This window comes from Haemaphysalis longicornis, unplaced genomic scaffold, assembly GCF_048455015.1.
Source record: "Haemaphysalis longicornis isolate Haplotype H1 unplaced genomic scaffold, Haemaphysalis longicornis Haplotype H1 scaffold_1, whole genome shotgun sequence".
In the NCBI taxonomy this organism is placed as follows: domain Eukaryota; kingdom Metazoa; phylum Arthropoda; class Arachnida; order Ixodida; family Ixodidae; genus Haemaphysalis; species Haemaphysalis longicornis.
The window spans coordinates 458,168,637-458,194,289 of record NW_027526203.1 but is presented as its reverse complement, the minus strand read 5'-3'; the positions used below and the strand labels follow the sequence as shown (position 1 = coordinate 458,194,289).

Here is a 25,653-nt window from a genome sequence, read left to right as displayed (position 1 = left end):
GACTGTTTTTTTTAGTGTGGTGTGGTGTGGTGTCGTGTGTGCGTGCGTGTGTGTGTGTGTGTGTGTGAGGGGGGGGGGGGGGGGCTATTTTAAAGTTTTTTTAGTCTAAGTGCTCGCTCATTTTGAAGTTTTTTATTCCTGAAATTCTGAGTTTCAGTAATGGCATTAGGTGCATTAGCAGCACAGCAGGTCAAAAGTTTCTTTCAATGGGTTGCTTAATACAACCTGCGCAGTCTTAGCTATCAAGGTGCTGCTTTAAGGTAAGAACACCTTTTTTTTCATCGTAAAGTGACCAGTGAAGCTCCTCCTAACTACAAAAAAGATGTAATAACTAACATTTTTCCCTGTCATTGTGGCATAGCAAGAACCCTTTTCACCGCAATGAATGTCTCAATCTGCAGCATGATTGAAAACAAAACAAAAAAACAATTTGTGCTCCTTAAATTAACAGTAAATTAAGCCTCATTCACATTTAGCGCCAGTTAACACGTTCACTGCGATGTGGGTCAACGGTTAGTCAGTATGCATATGCCGGATGTGCTGCATGTGACAAAAACCTTTAGGGAGACTGGACGTAAAAAAAAAATGATTTCATAAGCTGTTGCCACCACTGCGGTGGAGAGGCATCCGTATCCCAAACTGCATTACATAAGCAAACATTTACATTCCGTGCTGTGCTGGTAACCCAGTAACTGCTCTACCAAGGACAGCTTTCACCGGGCCCTGCAAGTGCCACCTATCAGCAATCCAACAACATGTTAAGTTCCATTCCCAGCACCAACATCCTTATTTTCTACGAAAAATACAAAACAAAATTCCTGATAATGTGAAGGAAAGCCCCATTGGCACTAGTCTGAGAATCACACACACAATGCAGGATGGCTTGGGGCATTCAAAAACAACGTGCACGACCGCTTTTTACCACCTCGTGCCAGCCAAGAAAGCAGGCCGAGTGGCGCATAAACAATGAGACTTCAACAAACGCCTGCCCACTGAATCTGGTCAGCCTGTCAAAACCAATACTGATCTAAAGAGGCTAAACGAGTCATTCTGTGGATAAGAGGTCAGGTGATAATGCACAGAGCGGGTACTAATAATAGGACTAGTGTGTGTGAAAGCGTCGCTACTCACCAGGGCCATTTTGTTGATAGTGCGTATAAAAGCCACCACAATGCCCTCGTGCACTTCTAGGCAAAACATGTCCTGGAAGTTGGCCCGCTTCGCAAACTCCACCTCTGGCTGGGCAAAAGCCTAGAAACAGAAGCCCAATACAGCATTAGAGTTCCCATTTTCTAAACTTGGTGCCCATAATACAGAAAGGAAGGCCAGGAGCGATCCCCTCATTCCGAACACTAACCTCTGATTGCATTGTACAAGGAATGGCTTAATATCCCGTATAACATTGGTTGTTCAAAAAAGAAGTTTAGGGTTTTTATGCCCTGAAAGCACACATGGGCTACGAGCAGCGTTGTAGTGGAGAGCTACGTATTAATTTAGACAACCCGAACCCGCACCCTTGGCTTCAACAGCACAAAACCTTAGCCACCACAGCACGTTCAACTCTGGTTATAATTCTTGCCTTTGCGCTTCTGTGTACCATTCCAACATTTGACGTGCAGTACTATTTTTATCGGCAATAGAATTCGAGGCATTTATTAAGAGACCTCAGTGAGTCAATAAAAATAAGAATTTTCTATATCTTCTCCGACAACATTTTTGGGGAATAAAAGTATAGCACAGAGTTTTGTCTTGTACATTCTAGCAGTGCTCCAAAGCCGAAGTGATGCTTCATACTGATTACCAACAAAAGCACATCTGTTCTTCCTTTCGAGTCACCAGTGTAGAATACCGAGACGGATTTGTACTTTCAAGCAGGGCTGCAAATTCAAGTAAGTTTCTATATCAACAATTTCTCAGCAGTTGGGAAAAGTACAGAAAAATGCACAGAACAAACACAAATATGTGACGAAAGAAATTGAACTTGAGGAAATGTAAAGCTGCACCAGTAGTTTCCTGTTTCATTACAGGACTTCGAGAGGAACCTTAACCCCTTCAAAGTGCGTTGTACAGCTGGTTAAATCCATTCTCGTGACTGTGATCAGAGAGAAAAGGGTGAGGGTGGGGTAGATCACCAGCTTCTACCCACTACTAGCAATTGAAAAGTGAAGACCAAGCCCTTTTTTTCATGACAAAGGGCTGTTTTGATGCCTTCATTCAGTATCATCAACATACTCTTTCAGATCGTTCAGCGAAAATGACCAACCTTTCAATAAATGTCACTTCCAAAGCAGCCCTAACAAAGGGGTTGCATACAATCCATAATGGCGGGCAGCACAACTGAGCCCAATTATATCAGGCCCGGGTGTTTTGAAGTATTTTGTACAGCAAACAGTCACAACTAAATGGACGTGAATTGGGGTGCTACATCCCTTTATCAAGTGCATTAGCTATAGATTACACATATTAAACCCCTCGAAGCACGCAATTAGTGGACAAGATTAATTTAGACAATGTGGGACCTTAAAGTGGACACACAGCCATTTTTTTTTTTCAAAACAACAGGAATGGGACCTGCAACACACACAGTAGTGCCACAGAGCAAATGTGGCGAGTAAATCCCTCAGAACAGCTCCCCATAACACGGTTGTTTTGCATGCAAGGTACAGGCCACCTGGCATTCAGGAGTTTCACCAATGAAGGTTGGAAGGTGCAAATTTTTTATGACTGATTCCACAATATTACACTTAAACAGTCTAAAAATAATGGCACTCTGTATTCTTGTTTGTGCAATTCTTGTCTCTGCGGCAAAACACTGGTATTTTTGTTCGTTGTCTTTGCATTGGTAAAGCTCGAGCTAAGTGCAGACACTGGAAGCAGACTTCCCCGTATAATCAGTGTAAAAAGCAGTGTATGGATACTCGTGCTCCACGTGTAGAAAGTGCTGTAAAATCAATTATCTTGGCCCTAACTTTAGTAAACTACTCTAAAAGATAGATCACAAACAACTAAAGACACATTCCAGAGATTCGGGGTTAGTGATAGCAATTCAGCAGGTATAAGATGAGACCTTGAATTTCTCGGCGTGCTGTTTCATTTGCCGAAAGAAACGCATAGACATTGATGGACAATTTAAAAATGTGTCTTGATCATAAAGGGACACATTGATGTGTCTTCAACGATAAAGGGACATGGATGATTTGCTACAGATGTATCATCACAGCCCACATAAGGTCTGTACATGTGCACTGGGACTCATGGCCCCACGATTGCATTCGACATGCAGGATTTGAACGCGGCTTGCCCTGAAAGCTCCAGACGCAGACGAAACCCTCTGCTACAGTGTACTAGAAGAGAGAGGTGTGTCGTTCGGGGCCGATTAGGGGGGGTCCCTTTTGCGATGGAAATTTCTGCTGAGGAACTCCTGTTGTAAGCAGCGCCCCTGGCGGTCGCTGCTTACCAGTTGGCTTCACAAGTTTTGTTTGTTAAATTAATCATTATTTATTGCCCTAAATAGTCTTATTTCTTTATTTTATGATATAAAGCTTTACAAAACCCATCAAATAACTGTTCAGTTTGAATTAATAACACATATGTGGCGCTGGCTGCAACAGGAGTTCTCTGGGGAATGCCTGCACTCCATGCAATTTTTTTCATCGCAAAAGGGTTTTTTTTTACACTGGTTTTTCCTCCGCACGACACACCTTACCTTCTAGTACACTGTACCTACCTATGCGTAACACTGGGTCTAACATTTCCAAAGACATTTTTGAGGCTGAGCCATATCCAACACACCCATAGTCTTATCAGCAGCCTCATTAAAATGTTAAAAGGATGCAGCGGGTACATCTTATCCCCGCCATAATAATGGCAGGAGAGGAGAAGCTCACTGTCCTAATATCTGTAATTCAAGGTTGCTTTATGTGCGGTGTAAATTAGAGCTTTTCAACAACCAGACAGCACATTGCCAGCACTTATTTCTTTGTTAGTTTGCAATCAGGGAGCACAGCATTTTTATTTTTCCATGCCGAGCCTGGTGTCACGAAAAGGAAAGCCACTGATCCTTGGAGAGAAGATGAAAATAATAGAATAGGTGCAAAAAGAATACATAAAACGGCCTCTTCTTTTTGACAGTAACAGATGTTGCTTCCTTTCTCCCATATGATTTACTTGCAGCCTTGGCAGTCTCCCACCCACCTTGCTGAGCTCTGCATGGGCCTTTTTAATGCTGTTCACACACTCACAAGGCACACAGCTGGCGGGCTAGCATAGAACCGGGTGGGGATGCACAAAATACATAAAATGTTTATTTTATTTTATTTTTTTTTTCTTTTATATGACTAGGACTAAGGGATTCACATTTTCCCTCGGGAGTAGTGTTGTTTAAAAAAATTCCTAGCCCGACTGTCATGCAGGACCACAAATCAAGGCAGTATTACCCACACCACAATCATATCCCACTTCAATTATACATTCTTGCAGTCTCGAAAAAGTCGTATAAACAATGTTCCACAGTATTGCCACAAATACAGAAAAATTTGTGGTCCCACAGTATGCCATATTGAAAAGTTTTGTTAGTCCCCTTTTCTATGTCAAAGAATGTTAGAACGTTGACGTACAGTATAGCTTGAGAACAAAGGCATTTTTCAAATAAGGTTCTAGGTCTACATAATTGGTCAGTTGTTGAACTGCCTGACCAAAAGCCTGCTTGGCTTTCAGGATGCCATTCAAATATAGCAAGTACATGAGTCCTCTATTATCATTTTTTCACTTTGCTTGAGCAGCTGGTCAGCAGGGCAATTGGCTGATAGCTTGTTGGACAACAGGGATCTTCTCTCTGCTTTAGTACTGGCTCCACAATGGCCTGTTTTGATGTCTTACTGAAAGCATCCAGCACGTGCACCGTATTTCGTTGAACAAAAAAAAGGGGAGTACTGCAGGTGCCTGCAAAAATGTGCTGAATCAATTTTTATGAATTTAGTTTGCCCCTCGTGCTGATGCCTTACAAGTGCCTCGGGCAACCAAAAGCTCCTGGAGGAAAGGGTCATTTGACTTCACGCTGTAATGTACGCTCTTCTGCTTGGCAGACCTTTTATTCTGTATAAATGTGCTTGTGTAGTGAGAAGAGTGGTGCTGTGAGATGAGAAGTGCTTTTCAAATGTGTTCTGGCATGGAACAAACTTTCATATTACTAATGCTACACTGCTGGAAGAATTAGCACCGCCAATCGCTGTCCGTAATAAATATAGAGTACTGATTGAGAAAGTTGGTTCATTTCAACTTAAGATGCGTGTTTTGGAGACCGAGCATACTTGATTAGTTCTATAAAGGATTCTGCATACATTTTTTGATGGGCCCCAAAGCTACACCTGGGCTATGTGGCACGCCACAGCGGAGGGTAATTTTTACCATCTGCAGGGATCTTTAACATGGGCATTTTCCCTTTTCGCCTTCATCTGAAAAGCAGCCACCATGGACAGGATCGAACCCGCGTCCTTGGGCTACTGAATCTTTTTAGCGGGTGATGACTCAAGGTGGCGCCTTTTGTCCACAGTCAATAGTGCCGCACCGCTCTTTTGCCTGCAGTGCAGGTCGAGATGCTCATGTTGTCGGCTAAATATTTGGAGTTAACGAAGTGGGGTCGTTACAATGCCCGCTCCGAGATGCGCTGCCAACCCTGCCTGCTTGCTCTGTTTTAGCAAGAATTGTCACTCTAGCTTTTTTGCTGACCTCAAAAAAGTTTTTGCAAGCACTTGGTGATGGGGAATACCGACTGGTTGTCAAATGTTTCACACCAGTAGAGCGGCAGGTTTCGTGATTGCAAATGCTTTAATGCGGCCCTATTTATAAGGCTGACCATTTTTCGGTGGAAAACTAAGGAAAAACTTTGAGACGTGAAAACAAACTGGGTGTTTTGAACGGCCGATTGAGTATAAAGGTGCTAGACAAATAGCCCCCATCAGACAACCATTGACTAAGGTGCCAAGAGCCCCAGTTCGTGGTCTCTGCCCTTCAACTTAAAACCCATCGTCACAGTTGATTACAACTCAGGTATGGGAGCTCGGGGTGTCATCACTGACCATCACCAAGATTGCTCAAGGAGCCCTGTGCATAGGGAAATTTTTTTACACACACTACTACAATTGTAAATATACGCAGCAGCCGTGTGGATAGCATTCTCGTCAACGTGCACGCATGGCCCCGAATGCGAAAAGTTACAAGCAAAGTTTGCATGACCAACAAACTCTTCCTTGACCTCCGTAAGACCACTTGCTGTCCCCTGGTAGCTCAGTGGCTACACATTTAAAGTGGCTGCAATTTGGCTGCACTCACTGACCTTATTTAGACAGTGCAGCACTTGCCTCTTCGATTTTTGAGTGCAGTGCATAGCATCTGCACTTTTCTCTTTGATTTGCCGACAGTGCAGAGAGCGCAGAATGAGTTTACGGCGCACTTCCAAGAAGGGAGGTGCAGAAGCAGAAGAAAAAAGTGCAGGACCGGTTCTGTCCTGGTGGCACCTGCTCTGAACTCATCGTGAACTGGTTCAGAAAGTGCAGGCCAAATTGAAGAGACCTTTACACTGCCAAAACTATTTGCCCACAATGCCAGGAGTGGCCAAGTGACTCACCCGCAGGCCCCTGAGCAGCGACCTCACATGGTCGAGGATCAGATTGTGCAGGCCCGTGTGCAGGTCGGCCAGGCTGAGACTGTCCTGGCCCACGGCACGCGGCAGGGCCAAGTTGTGCCGCACATCGGTCAGCCGCTCCGCAAAGAACTGCCCCAGTGCCTGCAGTGCAAAGGCACACTGGTCTCGTGCGGCCTGCTCGACGATGCGGGACGCCTGCTGGCTGTAGTCGGCAGCGGGCATCATCTTGGTCACTGCCTGCAGCTTCTGGCAAAACCGGTCCAGAGCTTTCACCAGCACACTGTTGTCCACCCGGCGGCTCTGCAACACCAAACGGAACAGCATCAGGCGGTGCACCGCCCCTCCAACTGGCTGGGCAGGGTGCTCCTTGATTTAGCCCTCACACCGCCCATACGTATTAAATTTGAAGAACTATAAAGCCAAGGGCTAAAGGGAAGTCTGGACCCGAATTTTCGTAAAATGCCTGCGGCCAAGGTGCCGGCTAAAAGCAGGCGTGGGCCTATCCCCAGTTCTGGCCAATGCACAAAAGGTGCCTGAAAGCAAGTGTAGGTCTTGTGCTAGCAATGAGGGCCTCTTGCAGCCAAGGAATTCAATCTAAATTGAGCCTAAACCTGTGCCCGAACTTTTGTTAGGAACTGAAACTATAAGGCCCACAAGAACCTGAACTTAAATGAAAGTGCTGAAAAAAGCCAATCAAAACATTTTACAATGATACACTAATCTAATCTCTGGTCAATGTTTTGAGTCTTAGATCTGAAGGCTGGTTGGTGAAGATGATGATGATTATGAGGTTTAAGGCACCGACACTTAGCAGGCGATGAGGCACGCCGTGGTGAAGGGTTCCGGATTACTTTTGACCACCTGGGATCTTTAACGTGCGCCGAAATCCCGATCGTACGGGCATTTTCCCTTTTCGCCTTCATCAGAATGAGCGGCCACAGCAGCCGGGAATCAAACCCGTGTCCCTGAGCTCAGTGATGGTTCATGAAGACGAGGGAGCGCACACATACGCACACACACACACACGCACACACACACACACACACACACACACACACACACACACACACACTGCATGTTTGCTTATTCATATTCATTTTGTCTCGCGTTTACCACTGTTTAACCTTGAAGAAATCACGAGTCTTAGCGGTTTTTTTTTCTTGTTAGCATTGCTTCTCATGTTTTGTGGTATTGTTATTAGGCCAAGAAGGCAGCATGTGGCATAACCTAGGTGTTATACTCGAATATATTCATGCTGTTTCTGTAATACAAGTTCGCTTATCTTACTCTCTGCCACATGAAATTCTTACAAAATGCGCTCCAAGATTTCATTTTATATCATTTCACTTTACGGTTTTGGCAGAGGAGACTCGTATTTTCAGAAAATGGTGACAAAATTATTCCAGTCATCAACAGAACAATACCTGTGCAGCCCCTTTTAGTACTTTGGGCTACCGGCTACAGTCCTTAAAGCTTTACTCAAGCAACGGAAGTGACAGGCACACAACAACAGTGAATATCACGCTTCTACAGTATTCACTGACGACCCCCAAAACACCTGGAATGCTGCAAAAACAGTAGTTCCCTAAGAATGCAATTTCGTGTCCAGAAAAATAATTTTCTGGGCAAACTTCCGAAGTCCTTAAATACCAAGCTCTAAATCCTGGCAAAAGTTACTTTACAGAATTTCCTGTGTGAGCATTGCCTTATACAATAAGGCAGTTAACATAAAGGACTCAAAATATCTACGTATGTTAAAATTAACTAATCAGCGAGCAATTAACAAAAGAGATTAGACAGGCCAGTTGACAAATGTTCATATGGAGGACATGAAGAAGTGTATGTTATGGAGTAAATGAAGGTACTACACAGTAGACAATGAAAAAATATGAACTACTGTTCAGATACCTACCTTCACTTTCAACTAAAAGAGAGGAGGTGATATTCAACAATGAAGACAATCCAACTCAAGGTAATGCCAAAGTATCCAAAAAAGAGAATCTCGAACACAGTTACCCAAAACAGTTTACCTCTATGGCTACCCTTTGCTCCATCACGTCAAGAAGCTGCAGCATGATCTCATCCAGGAATGCCTTCAATTTTTGCACCACGACAGCGTCAGTCTCCCCACTGCACAGGACAAACAGAACTGGCGTCACAGATGGCTCTTCTTGCATGGCCAGACTAGAGTTCCTCTTTACAGATCTCGCAGGGGCTAAGAGTTGCGTGACCCTTTTTCTCGCGCCGCCTTGATGACGTCGCTCCAGTTATTCGATGCCGCGCCGCAACTGCCAACCGGGCGATACTGCGCCCCGCCCAGCAGCAGCAGCAGCATGAGTGGCATTGTAAGAATCCAGCATAGCCGCCGCCGACCGAAGCGCCCCCACCGCGCTTCGGCCACCGTAAAAGCATGGTGGCGCTGCTCCTACACGCGCGACAAGCGGCTTTCCTGCAGCACTTCGGATTACAAGATGGTGAACAGACGCGCAACTACTAGCTCCCTGCGGGAGCTATATAGAGAAACTTTAGGCCAGACCTACTATCAAGTGCTAAGCACCTACTAGCTTGTACTCTCAGTTGTTGGAAATCGAGGCTGTTGCTTATGCAGTCAACTATTACCTTTATAAACATCTTGTGTACAACTGAGGGTATGCTGGTGGGTCTGTAATTCTTAAGTTCCTCTACATTTCCCTCCTTGTGAATTAGAATTAGATTGGCGTTTTTTCGGCCATGTAGTACCGTTTAAGACATGAGACAATCTGCCAATAATTTTCATGCCATTTTTTCTTATTTCACCACAAAAGACCACTGTACCCTCTCACAGATACAACTGAAAAAATACCCAACTATGAACCACTTTTCTTTAAAAAAAAAAAAAGACATGAACCCAAAAGATTTAGACAAAAGAATATTATGTAAGCAAAAAAAAAAATCCTTTGCAGCTCTCTTACCTATGCAAATTTATTTTTTGGTTCTATTCTTGTTTTCTCAATTCTAAAAGAAAATTAGAAAATATCTGGGTGTGCACAAGTGCCGACTCACAGCCTATTTTTTTTAATTCAAATTTAGAGAGATATGAGAGAACAACACACAAGTTACGGAAAAATATTGGTTAGAAAGCTAGAGACACGGCCCTTTTAAAGGGGCCCTAAATAGGCTGCCAAATGTTACGATTTTGCGTGCGCAGTCACTGGAGTGCTATCCAAGGAACGTCATCCCGCAAAAATTGTTTAAATGCGTTAAGTATTAGCCGAGTTATCGCTCATTAAAAGGGGCCACCCATAAGGCCTGGGGCTCTCCTCCTCTAGTAGCTCCTCCGAAGCACTGTGGAAGCCGCGACGTCATCGACCCGGCGCAAGACCACCGAGAGAAACAGGGCAATCCATCACCCTCCTTGATGTACGTGCAGTCATTGGCTGCGCCAAGCCCTGCGCGCGCTTTTTTTTTTTTTAGCACTCGACGCGCATGCTCCGCCCACCAGATTCCGGTTGCACGGTGAGCGCTGTCGCTGTGGTTCGCGTTCGCGGCGCCGCACCGGGCAGTGTCGCGTGCGTCATAGAGGCGCGTCAGAGCCGCAAAGAACTGCGTCAGAGCGCGCAAGTGTGGCGGCAAGGTATGGTTGGTGAGCCAGGGGAGGAAGTGAAATCTTTTTTTCGTGTTTGTGCGGCCCCTGCTTTACGCAGAGGTGTAATATTTGGTACACGTTGTCGTGAAGGGGTGCTCTAGCGATTGTGCGATTGAAATGGCGACATTCGGAAGCCTATTTAGGGCCCCTTTAATCACTGTGGCCAGGTATTCCTTTTCCTACAATAAGCAGGCGAACAATACACAGCAAGCAACAAACTTTGCATTGCACAAAGCCTCTATACCACTGCTTGTTACAAAAGCAGAAAAAGCGATTGCAACAAACTTTGCATTGCACAAAGCCTCTATACCACTGCTTGTTACAAAAGCAGAAAAAGCGATTGCAACAAACTTTGCATTGCACAAAGCCTCTAAACCACTGCTTGTTACAAAAGCAGAAAAAGCGATTGAAGGTAGGTTAGTAATTTAGTAAAAAGCTGCCGGCCAGCGCTGCCACTTCCGAAAAGGCTTAGGACACACTCATGCAGTGGGCCAGAGTACTGATCAGTGACGTCGATAAACAGCCAAGTAGTGTAGCCAATTGTGCTAAGGACCTCCGACCTATCGCACTGGCGGTCATATATGTACATGCAGGCAGCAAGTAGGAATAACACGTTTCCCCCACATGGAACTTTTCCCTGCACTTGTATGCAAAGAGAGAACAGTTGAATGAAGCAAAAACTGAAACCAAGTCTACTGCCGCTGGTAACGACAAATCCCGGTTCACAGTGATTAGTATCTGATGTTTTTTTTAAAAGACATGCACCCAGCAAAGATGAAAGATACATTTATTTCCCGTTTAAACGTCGCTACCGTACTCCGTTTTTTCCAGAAAAATGCTTAGACTCGCTCAATCAACGTAACTTGCCCATGCACAGTTTCAGAAGGTGCAAATTGTGGAGTGGAAAAGCGTATGATGTGAAAATACCTATTTTCCCAGTTTTAGCATTTCCTGCACAAGTAAACTATTCAGGGCACTGTAACCTACCAATTTAGGTGACCTTGTTTTTAAAGCGAAGCTTTAGTGTCTTCCCTGATGCTGTCGTTTGCCAATACGCCCTGCAGGAAAGCCAACTTTCCCTGACGATGATGGTAAATGATCGTGAGTGAAGTGAGAGAAAAAGATGCTTCCCGAGGCCGGATTCGAATCTGGGTCCCTTGCGTGATGAAGCCGGCGTCTACCCAAGTGCTCCAGTTCGACATGGTCGAAGAGGTTTGAAAAACTCAGATGACAACCAAACAACCCGTCACGAGAAGAATGGCGTTGCTCTGTGTGCCGTAAGGCTGTTAGCCACAAGACGTTAGGCCCAACTTCCCTGTTTGAGGTTTAGGACGTTAGGCCTTAACGTCACATCTTGGGTTTTAAGACCTTAAACAGGCATCTTCTCAGAAAATTGCTCACTGAACGCCAAGCAGCTGGTACCGATTCGCGCCGTACACCCCAAACCCAAATGTTAGGCCGACGGAGTGCACGCCCGAGAGTTGCTCTGGGTATTCTAGAGAAGTGGTGCATACCTCCAGAGTAGCACATACTCGCAGTGTGAGATTGGCCAACCAAAGAATCCATCGCGAGAAAGCTTCGCATTCAACCATCGTTGTCGTTAGACGGAAGGGTGCACGATTTTACGCTTTAGGTGTCCCTTTAAGCTGGCGTGAAGACAAACTTCTATTGAAGATGTGCATAGTGATTGAGGCCCAGTCACAATGCATATCCCCAACATTTTGAAAAGCACTTTCTAATACTATCAGATTCATCTGAATTACAGGCCTTCCTAGTCATTGATATATAAATTGTTTCCCACATACTGCACAATGGCTTTAATCTTGTTTCTTTCAAATTGCTCGCCGATCCTCACAAAAGCCATGATTGGAAGAAAACGTTGAAAGCAAGAACAAATTACAATAGTATTACTTAACTGCACGCCACAACAACGTAGAACGAAAATTGTGGAGTCACTTCATTTCGCCATTGAGCCATCGACAACGCAGGAGACGCGACAGTAGCCCTATTAGTTCTTGTAATAAATGGGCACCCTGTCACACTGCTTTGCAGGCTGGAATAGCAGGTCCTCATGCTTAGTTAACAACTGCATCTTCAAGCAAATTCTTTATTGTCCTTATACCTTGGTGTTGAATTAATACAAAGTTGGCCAAGCAGATTTTTAAAAAAAATAGGGTTTGATTATAGGTGCCCGTTAGCCACCATTCACGCAAAAGAGCTGAGTCTCGGTGTAGTGAAACAAACAATTTTTGAACAAAGAGCAAATACTGCTAATGAACCATATCTGCAAGTTCGAAGCTGAACTCAAACCATGGCTCAATACAGCCTTTCAATCAATCGGCCACACTAATTATTGATTGTGGGGTTTAACGTGCTGAAGCTACACCAGGGCTGAGGTGCGCCGTAGCTGAGGGCTCCAGATTAATTTTGACCACCTGGGGATCTTAAATTTCGATACACAGGCGTTTTTGCTTTTCCCCTCCACCGGAAAAGCAGCCACTGTGGCCGGGATCGAGCCTGCGTCCTTGGGCTCAGCAGCCCAACGCCTTAGCCAATGAACCCCCATGCCAGGTTGATCACCGACACCATTCCCAGAGCTCAAGCTCAGAGCATCACATTCCCAGTGCATGCAGGCTCAAAGTGTCTACATAAAATGAATGGACTAACTGTTTAGGCCATGCTGACAGTGCTTTGTAGCCTCACCAAATACAAAAGTTCAGCAGCTCGCTAGGAGATTGTAGTACAACTAACTAAAAAGCCTACATGAAATACCCTCCACATCTTCAGCAATATCTAGAATGCTGTACTAAACACTTAGCTTACTTTTCATAGTACTCCATGGGCAAACGGTTGATGAACAAATCGGTATAAGACTCAATAATACTGCACAATCCAGTGATGACGCAATTGCACGCCATGTTGGTGAATTCCAATATGTGCTGAAAAGGAGAAAATAATTACAACCAACCTTACCATTTAAGATGTGACAACCATCAAGCTTCTGATTTCAGAGATAGAAAGAGGCCTTCAATTAGCAGCAAACGCATTAACTCCCAATGCAAAAGTATCGCTGCAAGAAATACTAAAGTGGCTTTTCTTCACTTAATTACACTGAATTCTGAAATGACAGGCACATTTAGCACAAGTGCTGTTTGATAACAGTGAAGTAACCTCATAGCAAAGGCACACAGGTGCCAGAGGCATTGTGAACAGTGAGAATTTTCATAAAGTAGAAATGAGTATGACATCCATTCTACACATGCCTGGCAGAAGCAAGCTAAAAACAGGGCTAGCCTAAGAACATCAGCACTGAGGAATTCAGTGCACAATCACCGGGCTTGAATAAGTGCGCTGCTAAAGTCCACAGGGGTTGTCAAGGAAAAATCCTGATTTTACTTTTGCTAGCACTCTGGTTATGAGGTTTAACGCGCCAACACTACACAGGCACGCAGTGGTGGAGAGCTTGCGATTAATTTTTACCACCTCGGGATCTTTAACGTGCATCGAAATCTCAAACACACAGGCATTTCCGCTTTTCACCTCATCAAAAAAGCTGCCGCGGCGGCCGGGAGTCGAACCCACATTCTTGGGCTCAGCAGCACAACACCTTAGCCACTGAGCCACTGCGGCGGGTTGATTAGCACTGTACCTGCTGGCCCTGCCTCAGTCTTGGGCAGTAACTACTTACTTTTAAAATTAGAGGAACTTGCAACTGTAACACAGTCACTTTTTTACACGGTAACTGTAACAGGAAATACCGCTACAGTTACTTCCTTTTGTATAAAATGTACCTACCCAACAGCAACACTCGTTAAAGGCCGATGTACAGTCTGCATTTTCCATTTTTTCGGACTTCCTTCTTTCCCATATCCTCTCCACCATTTGCCTTTCCACAACACGACTTCCCTTGCAGTTAGGAGATGAGGTCGCTAAGAAGACTACCTTCCCTGCAGGTCAGTCTTTAAGATGATTACTTAAAACTTTTCCTTCAACTTGAGTCGTGCGGAAGCAACAAGAAAAACAGGCAATTAGATCGTCCTCGAGTAGGAACCTGGCCTACCCTTGTAAAGAAAGCCCATCGCACAGGGGCCCACTGAGAACGGTGTTGGGCTTGAGTGTGCCCCCCTATAGGGAGCGTGCCCTGGCAGCGCCACCATCAGCCGCACCGGTGTCCCATGGTGGGAGGGCTCCGCAACAGCAATCTGCTAGACCGGAGTTCGGCATGGTAAACAGTGTAACCCAACCGGCGGGATTTTTTATAGGCTCCAATGAAGAAAAGGGCGCCAGCACATTTTCGACATGTTGGGGGAACGCGGCGGCACACAGTGCACCGTTGTCAAGGGTTGCTGCATACGCCAAGCAAGCATAAACAAGGAGGCGCCATCACAATTCTTGTGCGTAACCAATGTTATTTCACTTTAACGCTGTCTCCTTGTAAATTAGCAAAGGTTAATGCAACCAATCGATGCAAGTAGCCCATCCATCTTCGTCTAGCAAATACAAACGGTTCCTACCTGTGTCTTTGTACGTAGAACCACAGCGCATTTTCATCATAAAGAAAGAGTGCACTTTTGTTCTTTTTATGCCAGATTAACGAATTGAGCATTAAGGTGAACGGTATGCTCAACGGTAACGATGTTTACATTGCACGGACGTCACCTTGAATAGCCCCACTGCCGTGTTTTCGGGCATTCCATTTTACTGTACACCGCCGGGTTTAGGTTTCTCGTTTCTGCTAACAGGTGTAAGCGTTGAACTTTTGCTGTCAATACTTAAATGCTGAAACAGCCCATTTTAACAACTCTCACCCATACCTTTTGCGCTGCTTATCTTTCTGTCATGCTTCACCAACTTGCTCCATCTTCCACGTTAGGATAGACAGTAGGTATAAACCTACACAAAGCGCCTGTCAGCCAACCACCCAGAGGAGAAAAAAGTAGAAGTGTGCAAAGATTCGAAACTTCGAATAATTCACTAAGAGTGTTTTCTATTATATTCGCAGTGCATATTTACCATTCGAAATATTTGAAGTTTGCGGAATAAAATAGCTCTGGAGCACGTACATTCCAACTGAAGCTTCACTGCATGGCATGCCCTTTTGGGTTTGGCTTTGTTGCACCATGCTGAAACTCTGCAAAAACGCCTAACACGTGTGAGCATTGCATGCAACAAGTGTATTCTAACGCGGAGCATAGCCAGGGGTGGTGTTTCGGAGTCAGAACACCTTGCGAAATATTATGAGAGCTGTGTCTACCCTCCTTTCATCCTTCCACGATATTTACACGCTGCATCAATATATTAAAAATATAAAAACAAAAATAAAAAGTGTTGGCACTGCACAAGAATGAAATACATCGCGGTCACCAAACACGAAACAGCTGACGAGTACTCTATTCGGATGCTCATTTTTATTTTGCTAAAATCATTGGCGAGGGTGACTACTAGCGACAGCAAGTGTGCGCTGTTGTTGTCGCTAGTAAATAACAGTCCGTACAGCTAATCAGTAAATACAGTGGCTTGCAGGGAGTGACAAAGGACCGCGACGACATGAAAAAAAAAAAGTCCCCTCAGTAGAGACACAAAAGGGGGGAACATTAAGGCTCGCAGTCGCCAACCAAATGCACGCTGATTGTATCAGCTGAGGATGGCTTATGAGATTCCCAGACACGAAAATTATAAGCTGATAAAAAGTAATAGAGGAAACAGACTGAACTTTCATAATGGGAGTCTCTGTCTCCAGCGATCGTAGGCCTCCTGCAGTAGGCCGGTGAAAAATCGTAGACGCATATGACAGCGATCTTGGATCCATCGACGGTTTACCTTCAACGAAGTGGGCACTGATATTCTTCCTGACATTGGCGGCTGCCATTCAGTTCCATCGGCACTATGTAAAAAAATTTACAATCGTCTCCCACACGCGGACATTGTCGGACGGAAATGTCAACAACCATGCGGCACACACAGCGTATCCACTGCGTTCGCTCGTCCTGAAGGCATGGCCATGTTTAAAACAGAAAGAGCTCTGTTCCCGGCGCGCAATAAGCGTAAGGATGTGTTCACGACCTAACCGTTCGTATGCGACACCACGAAGTCACCATCTCTCCGTAACAAGCTCAGGGCTGCCTGCTCAGCTGCCTACCACGTAGTGCGGGAAGTGCCCACGAGGGCAGCGCCAACGTTCTGTTGCACGCTCCCTATAGGTTCCCTCCATGTAAGGTCTCACCACTTTGACTACCCGCATACACCTTCGTACATTTCAACAAATAAACTTTATTGTTTCGTTTGTGATCTACTGCTTAGTTTTATACAGTAAAAGAAAAGTAAAACCGTTACTTTTGGAAACTCTGTAACTGTAACCGAGTTACTTTTTTGGCTTCGATAACTATAAAGGTGCATCCTCACTTGTGGAAATAAGCGGGCGCATTTGCGTGCGCTCAAACACGCTGCCACTTTTTGAAAGCCACACTACCAGGCGTTCGCGCTCACAAAAGCAGCAGCGGCGGTAGAGGAAAAAACCGGTTGTCGCCCTCTCCCGAGATAACTGGGGAGCACGCGAGCACTCCCACGTGTTTCAGCCACTTTTCCTGCCTGTCTGCTGTCACCACAACTGCCTCGTACTGAATTCATAGCTCACAATACCCGGGCACTCTGATTGGCTCGTTGAGTTTGGTGCAAAGCGACCAGCCGCGAAAAATGGGTCCGAGACCCATCCTTGCGCGGCATAGGAATGTTGCCGCGAACGGGCGTTTTGGAGCGCACAGCAGTGTGCACTTACTGCCGTAAGGACGTACCTTAACTGTTACACTGCTACTTTTAACTGGCAACAAGCCCATGACTGCTTTGCCTGTATTAAAAATAAGCACATTTTAAAAAATACGTGCACACTGATTAGCTCAATGCTGTAAATTGAATATGAACGTGAAGCAAGACTACAAAAACACCTAGGACATTGGCACAATCAATTGAAGCCTGCATGTTTAAGAGCTCCTTTTAACCAAGGTTAAAAGGAGCTCTTATTCATGGTTCTACTCTCTAGTGTAAGGACCCCCAGACTGCCAAGCAAACTCACCTCAGGGGCAGGCCACATGAGAAGCTGAGCTTCACCACTCCTGCCACCTTAGGGACTGATTAGGCCAGAATCCTGAATTGGATTTTTGGATACTTGTACAAAATATCTCAAGGCCCAGAAACCAACTTTTAATGACTCAGCAGGTCCGATAGATATTAAATGATTTGAGAGAATGCATTTAACTCTTTTTGTTACATTTAGCTAATAAGTGTACATGTTTTTCCTTCTAAACCATAAGCAGAGCCAGGTGAACTGAAGATTTTTCCCAAACCCCACAGGGGGTAGTTTAAGACCCCAGCATTGCAGGGGACAACTGCAAGTGTAGTGGACAAAGACATTCAAAGCAAGCTCTAGCACACTGCACCCATTATGCCCTTTTTTTGTCATGTTATTAAATGCTCTTTTGTGAGCAAATTAAACAATTCCCACACACTCTTTCAAGAAGTTCCTCCTTTTGGCTGGCTAATCACGGTAATCTTTCTTAGACCTCTCACCCCGCATTGCACTAAACACTGAAATGCCAGCTTTCTCTGTATACACACCATGGGGAGGTCAAGTGCCACTGCTTCCTTCCCATCTTTCTCTCCTGTGCCTTGGGCAGCAGCAGGGTCCTTCAGCATTTGTACCTGCCGATGTAGTTCCTTGATATCCCGGTCTAGGGGACGCCGCGCACTGCAAACATTTTGTAGTTAGTGTGAAACCTAACTCATCTGCAATGCATGAAATGCACAGGCATACTTTGAGAGGTAGTCAATGCACAAGGCATTTGTAGGCTCCCGTAGTTGAAATAAAAGCTCCACAACGCGGCCCAATTCCCTGCTGGTGACCTGCAAGAGAAGAGCTTATTGACATTACATGCTTGAGCACACGTAGAAAGCACCTCTGGTAGGTGGAACTTATTTCGGAGGCGTTCCCTGAGCACTTCTACGATGGCAGCACAATCATCATGTATTCCGGAAAAGGATGGCATGTGCTTGTACTGCTTGAGAACCTTCTGGGCTTTCGTGTAGTACCTGCAAGAGACACATGTGCATTAAGGCATAGTGCACAGGCACATGCAAGCTTTTGACATACGTGACTGCCTCTTCATAGGATTCGCTTTCTATGCAGGCTTTCAGTCGTGGCGGCAGTTCGAACAAGAGTTGAAGCTGAAAAACAGGGTGCAACAGATTTCATCATGATGCAGTGACAATGAAATATCGTAAAACTACCTTTTTTAGAAGAGAATGGGTGCTCGAGAGCTTAACCATCTGCTCCCGCCTCCCTTGCAACGTTCCAGAGATGTTGCTGCTGAACTTTGTGATCGCTGCCATGTTTGACGACAGGTGATCCATTTCTTCTTCCATCCTCTTAAAGTCATTTTTCATCTAATTTGAGAGAACTGCGGGTCAGTTCAGAGAGCACGCTATCAAAGCTTCAGGTGCTAGCCATCGAAGCTCTTACCTTGCGAATTGTGTCTGTAGCACTTATAAATTTGTTGTAGTTCTCGTACACAAGCGTCTGCATTTCGCCATCTAGTGCCTGAATCTGCTTGTATATTTCCTGCTCTTTGTCCATCAAATCTGTCAGCGTACACTCCTTGAGCAGCTGTCGGAAAAAAGCAAACGATCATGGTCACTTCACGTCGATCATTCCATATATACACTTTTGCGGTTAGCTCAAGACAAACGAATAGATCAATCAACGGACAAGCACCTTGTTTAGGTACAGGTCAGGGTTGAAATCTGACCCATTGATGTCGTACGGATCAAATCCAGCATCAGCTCCTTCCGAGGAGCCCTGGTAAAACTGCTTCAGCATTTTTCGTTGATTCTTTTTTCTCAACATTTCCTTTTCTGTCCCTGAAACGGTAAGCACGCACACATTGCTGCCACAAATACTGTCCCAAATACTGCCGCGACGAATACTGTCACAAATTGCTGTCAGAAAAATTAACTGTGCATAACGTACTGAACGCCTCTTCAACGAGTCAAGCGAAACTGCCATTCACTCAGGCTTTCGACAACTCCCTTCATGCCACAACAAAATTACGAACAACAAAAAGTTAACAGACGTATCGGAACTGTGGCCAGAACTTTATCTATTTGCTCTACCTTCTACGAAACCTACAAACACACATGTTACCAATATTTAGAAACCAGCACAAATCGAACCTGACAGTTCCTTCGCCATTGTTATGGTCACATGGCCACCAGCCCGGTGCGCCACCACAAGACCACAATAACTTTCCCGCTAAAGAAGACGACACCTCACCCACAATTAACCCTGCCCACAATAGCCTATGAGTCATAATTTTGATTCTCATGCGGACAAAGCGCACACAAACACAAAAAAAAATCATTTTTTAACATTACAGAATTTTGCGCATTGCAGTGGCAAACGAAACTCGCTGATAAGTCGAGATAGGAGGCGGGGGTGGGGGGCGATAGGATGGAAGTTTTTTTTTTTTTTTTTTATCACCTGTTCGGCTGCCCTTTTCCTTCGATCAACCTTTCGTCATCATCAAATCATTCTCCCTTATCTATTCCCTTGTGGCAAAATAAACGCTCTTAAAAAAAACATCGTAGAACACGATAGCTTAGCCGGGATAAAGCTGAAAAGGATGAAGCGGCGGTGGCCGTGTACACCACGGGAGCGAGCGCGTGGCATGGTGGTATGCTTCTCTTTTTCTGACTCATACGAAAGGCTGCCTCATGGCACAAGTTGACTTTCTGAATGAGAGGGTCACAGGGAAGAAGTTCAAAAAACAGGTTTTGATCTCCATGGTGGTTCTGTTTCACTGTTGGCAAGTTGGGGGTGGGGCAAAAGTGCGAGGCAACAAGGATGGAAACTATAGGACTACAGAAGGGCAGGTGACGAGGACGAGGATTGTATGTGGGGCTGCTGCTAGAAAGCAATGAAAACATGACCAGCTTAAAAAGAACGCACGTGCCTGTTCTTTGTAATCCCCACCTTCTATACCTCTTTCCCACCAGATGGCACGAACAGTTTATAATTGACGGTGCGGCAGGCCCTTGTAGACCTGGACCATGCCATGGGTCTCACCCTCGCGGTAACCCCGTTGGGAGTTGAAGCATCACAGCAGAAGAACCATGATTGCTTGATTGCTTGTCAGGCAAAATAAAAATACCTCTTCCTAGCAGCGTTAAACCACGTGTAACTAGGGCTACGAGACGCACTCATGAATTCGTATTAACACCTATTTTCGCTCGAACGGTTGCGTTCAAAAACAGTTTTTTCCCCAGGACCGTTGAAGAGTGGAAGTCTTTACCTCTTGATGTTGTAAAAGCAAAAGATTTTGTAGAAGTGTTACAGCGTCATCTTTTTTTTCAAATTAAGTGTTGTATCGGTTGCTTTTGTTGTTCATGTGTATAAGATGCAGGGTACCATGAATTGTTTCTGATATATTTTTTGCCTGTGTTCCCTTTCGTACTTGATTCGTACCTATGTTTTGTATAAGCCCCTCCTGCTTGGGTCAAATTCTTGACCTGCAGTATCTGTAAATAAAATAAATAACCCAGCAGAGCACCGCCCAACCCTCCAGTGCACTCCAGTTTGCCACCCAAAGAGGAAAGTGGCAGAAGAGGGTAGTAGAGCGGTGGCTGCCCTTTCCTTGATTAGCCCTCCACCAAACCCAATTATTTTTTGCAGTCGTGGGCCCTGGCAGGCCGCCTCGCGACGTCCACAAGCCACAGTTCGTCCTAAGGGTTGGGGGTGGTCAGCTGGGCCTCCCTCCGCTCCTTGGTTGGATAACGAGTATTACATTTGTGCCCACACAATCCCATACCATGTCATACAGGGTGTTCTGAACTGCGCAGTACTTGCAGGACGTAGTTAGGGCGCCATGCAGGGACACGTTTGTTCATAGTCACCATGACAGGACTACTCCTTTTCAGCCGAGTTTGGGCTGTGGTGGTGGTGGGTGCTTCCACCTGCACAGTTGATAATGCTTCCAGATGTCCTTGCGTCACTTGGGGAGGCCGATCAGGGCACGGTTGCCTGGCGGGGACGTCCAAAGAATGTGATCTCGAGGCGTGGCCTCCACTACCCCACTCCCCACCAGATATTGATGTCTCGGTGTCCAGACAATGTAGATTTCCAGACAACAGCTAAGAAATAATAATGGTATTTATAATAATACTTGCACTCACATTCAGGAAGACATGTGGCCAGGCATACCACTGCCCATATTGGGGTGGCCTGTAGTGTCATTTCTGCACTAAAAAATGCAAAGGCGAAGGATGATAAGAGAAACGAATAAGGGGGGAATGGTGGGGGCAGAAGAGAAAGAGATGGGGTGACAACTAGACTTGATTACTGGTGAATACTGCAGACGCTGCACAGCGTTCAATACAGGCCCCGTATCTTGCATTTCAGGAGGGAATTTTCTGGGGGCAGTCTTAGCCACAAGGAATCGAATCTCTCCATTTGAGCAAAGAGGGGCCAGATGCAATTGGGTTGGCGGTTCAGCACACCCACTCGTGTCAGACAGCCAGAAGCAAGGAGTCCGCACAGGACGCCGATAAGCTCGGACGTAAGGGGCTGCCAGAATGTGCACTGGAACAGGATGTCGGACCGTGTGCAAGACGGGCACTGGCTTTCCAGCACGCTACAACTGTACGCAGCACGATGGCAAGGCTAGAGTCACAGATTGGGGGAGCCAAATGGCGAAGCAATATTTTGACAGGCAGGTGAGTGGATAGCCGCCGGAAAGCGGCATGCGAATGGTGCTGTGCATAACAAATCCAAGTGTTCAGTGAGGCCTGGTGACAGTGCAGGGCACCTGAACAGTGGAGAAGAGCTGCGAATCCAAGTCCACTCCAAGCGCAGCTGTTGGTGGCACATGCATTTGTTCATAAGCTAGCACAGCTCCATAGCTAGCTCCATAAGCTAGCACAGGGGCTTCACAGAGATGATGCAGCCCAGCAATCGTAACTGCCCAAAATTTTTTGAATGCAGTGTTGGGTCATGAACAAAAACTCATGGGCCTTGAGGAATGCACAGGTACATTATGGCCCCTATGCACACATGTGATGCAAGCAAGCCCCATTACATCAGCACTTGGACACCAGCCTGAGATTTTCTCTTAATTAGGAAATAGGCGGATTTGAAGATAAGGAAGTGGATTCCATCAGAGGCAGTTTTTTGAAAAAGTTCACTGCGTTCCACTTAATTTCATGCTCTCCCTTCCTCTCTCCCTAACTGCTATACCTATTAGCTCTACACTACCATAAACAGTGTGCCAACTGCAGCACCAATGTCACAAACATCTTCACACTGACCCCTACCCTGCCCAGATGGGGCTTGCTGCAATCCAAAGCTGTGCATACCCCTGAAAGTGGCACAGGTTTACACACCCCCACTTAAGTTTTCAGATGAGCAATTGTTACAAGATCTAATATACCATGGTACGACAGTATCCGTTCCCTTCTCTGATTGAATGTAGCTAGCATTTATTGTTGCAGAAGGGCGAAAGACAGCTGCTCTAACCAATGCATGCCTTATTAGTTTATCTTGCTGCAACAAAACTAATCAATCTTTTTTTCTCATAACATTTACTTTTGTTGAGCTTGGGAACTATAGCTGCTTTAGCCTATCTTATCTTAGCCTTATCTTGCTGCAGCAGAATTTTTTAACTTTTCTGTTCCTCATGGACTACTTGGAGATTTTTTTTACTTATTGCAAAAGTAACTAATTTGTTAATTTCTTTATTTGATTTCCCACATTAACTGCAGTCTTATTTAATAACCCCCTTTTTTTTCCAGGCAGTGATCCAAGAACAGAAGGATATTTGCAAATTTTTTTACAAAATACACACAGGTTACCTAGTGTAGCTCGGTCTTCATAGAGACAAAGGTTTTTTAAAAACGAACAAGTGCAGGGACATCACTGCACCGCACCTTTTTCTCCCTCCCCTCCCCCAATATATCGCAACAATCTAGTTCACTACATTTACCATATTCTAACGAGCCCTTTTTGTAATGCAGACCCATTTTCCATGCTTACAAAACAGTAGGTTTCTCTTCAATACCACTAATTTTTCTGCGTTTCATTTTGTAAGAATTGGGACTAGTGTTCAGAGCAGACAGGATGAAGCCCCACACATTGAACTCCATATTGCAATCATTTGAACTGCATATGTTTGTAGGATAATAAGCAGCACCAGTACATAAAGAACACAGCCAATACAACAGAGCCCAGACCCAAGTTCTCGTGGTACTGCAACACCAACCTATTAATTACACTTGTCCATGTCATACTGGCAATTCACAATGGAAGGTGCAACTTAGGTTACATTCGGTGTTAAGGGAAAATTGCTCAACTCCACAATGCCCTCAGGGGCAAAAGAAAAGAACGTAAATCGACAGCTCGACGCCATTGCAATGACTGACTTTGGCGATTCAAGTTCAGAAGGCTGTCACTGTATCATAACCCCAGCGAGTCAATCAGCTCTGCTGCAAGTCAAGGTCAATAAGCACAACATCAGACAGTGTGGTTCATCACAGAAATTCAGAACAAGATTTTGTTCCTCCTGCAAGCATAACTTATGTGACACAGGAGCAGCATTTTGTTGTGAAAAAAGTAAGAAATTGCATTAACAATTACTGCAGAGTGAAATGTAATTAAGTATGCCTGAAGTTACGTGTCTGTAAACATAATAGGCCACTGCACTAAAAATAATGTAACCCCCCCCACACACACACAAATGTCCCAAGAAACAAGTTGTTTAGGAAAAGTTAATTTATTTATTCATATCTGTTTTTATTAGTTGGTCAGAGAAGACACCTGGTTCCAAGACATGGGGAACGAGGACAGGACACAAGATGAAATTAAATGTATGTGGACAAGGCAGTTGCATCAAACTTTTTAAAAATTTACAGAAAGCAACACAAAGGACAATATGTATATGCAATGCCTGTTGCCACACATTGCAGGTAAAAAAAAAAGAAGTGAACATGTTTCATACGTGCCACAATGCAACGAAGGATATGTATACTGCACACTAAATAAGCAGATCATATACAAGCAGCTCTTTTTAAGCTTTGTGTCCAAGAGGGAAATTTCAGTTAGCTTGCTTAAAATCATGCAGTGGGGAGCAATAAGGATAAGAGAAAGGCACACAACATGGACCTCAACTCAGTTAGGCGCACATGGAAAGTAGCCTAAAATGTACAGGAATATGCAGAAGACAGATCTTATTGCCCCATAGTCAAAACCACTGCGATTACAAGGCTTGCACAAACTACTCGCCACAGCGAACTCGAATCACTGACACACAGGTCACCTGGACACATTTCTTTTCTCTTGATTATCTTTCATCTCAACTGCTGGGTGCTCTGAGCAATGACTTCAAAATGTGAATGTTCTTGGCAGCAATGAAATATCAATTGCAAGCTAAATGATGATAGACGGTTTTAGTAAAGTAGACTTATTTGAAACTATGCTTAGTCCGCAGCAGCCCTATATGCAGTAGGACCTACACTAACTTGCGCCTTTGGTCCAATTTTATTATCCCTAACTGATTCTTTAGTGCTCCATGTATTTTTACCCACTGATATCAACAGGCTTTAACAGGATATTAGAATAAAAAAAGTTTGAAATTTCAGAAAAATACCTTCACTTTTTTGGGTTATATTTAATTAAGCTTACTATGAAGCTGTGACCTTTGAATAGCAAATTTTCATTTCAGGTTTCATTGGGAAGAAGCTGTTCTGCAGTCAGAGCCACAAGTGCAAGAGAACAAGAACTTGTTCCCAGTTTCAAGGGCAGTTTTTGTACCACATTGCACTGTTTATATTTCAGACCATGGGCGTCTCCATTGCTGCTTTGCTCTTTTGCTCACCACAGTAGCTTCCCCTTTCTGCTGCCATTGTCCTGCTTCACCAATAGAACCTGCTCACCATTTCTCGGAACCACTCGGTTGTTAGATGCATTAATCGGCTGCAATATTCTTGGCTAAATTTAGACGAACACTAATGAATCTCGCCATTACAACATACTTAGTGCCAAGCAATTTACTGTGTCTCAGGACGCAACGCCTCTTTTGAGATCTGTGCTGTGTGGACGCTTTATTTACTTGTGCTTAGTATTTAACTCATCTAAAAACTTTGCCTCCCTCAAACTTTCTTCCCAGGCCTTAAACAACGTTTGACTGCATATACTGCACAGTAGGAAATTATGCAACAATGCGTAAGCACAACCAACAATCCACAAACAATGCTACAAATTGTCCCCCTCCCCCCAAACTAAGCACTCTCTTTTTGTATTCCCTGTGCATGCAAAATTGTAACAAATTAGTGAATCTGTTACGTAAAG

The 25,653-nt window shown here is 44.8% G+C and overlaps 1 protein-coding gene across 2 annotated transcripts in view; it reads right to left on the bottom strand.

Annotated features, from left to right (window-relative positions):
* Nucleotides 1-19,622, bottom strand: part of Vps51 (vacuolar protein sorting 51) — a 33,704-nt gene extending 14,082 nt beyond the window's left edge. Inside the window, exons 1-12 of one of the 2 annotated variants that reach the window (XM_077687917.1) lie at nt 19,491-19,622; nt 19,033-19,178; nt 18,781-18,924; nt 18,549-18,704; nt 18,412-18,485; nt 18,218-18,350; nt 18,076-18,164; nt 17,880-18,009; nt 13,092-13,207; nt 8,674-8,773; nt 6,626-6,943; nt 1,132-1,251 (exon numbers count right to left, since the gene is read on the bottom strand). In XM_077687917.1, the coding sequence (XP_077544043.1) occupies nt 1,132-1,251; nt 6,626-6,943; nt 8,674-8,773; nt 13,092-13,207; nt 17,880-18,009; nt 18,076-18,164; nt 18,218-18,350; nt 18,412-18,485; nt 18,549-18,704; nt 18,781-18,924; nt 19,033-19,178; nt 19,491-19,509 (1,545 nt within the window). In that variant the 5' untranslated portion in view covers nt 19,510-19,622. The other variant, XM_077687918.1, reaches the window with a different exon arrangement.
* Between the last annotated feature and the right edge of the window lie 6,031 nt (nt 19,623-25,653).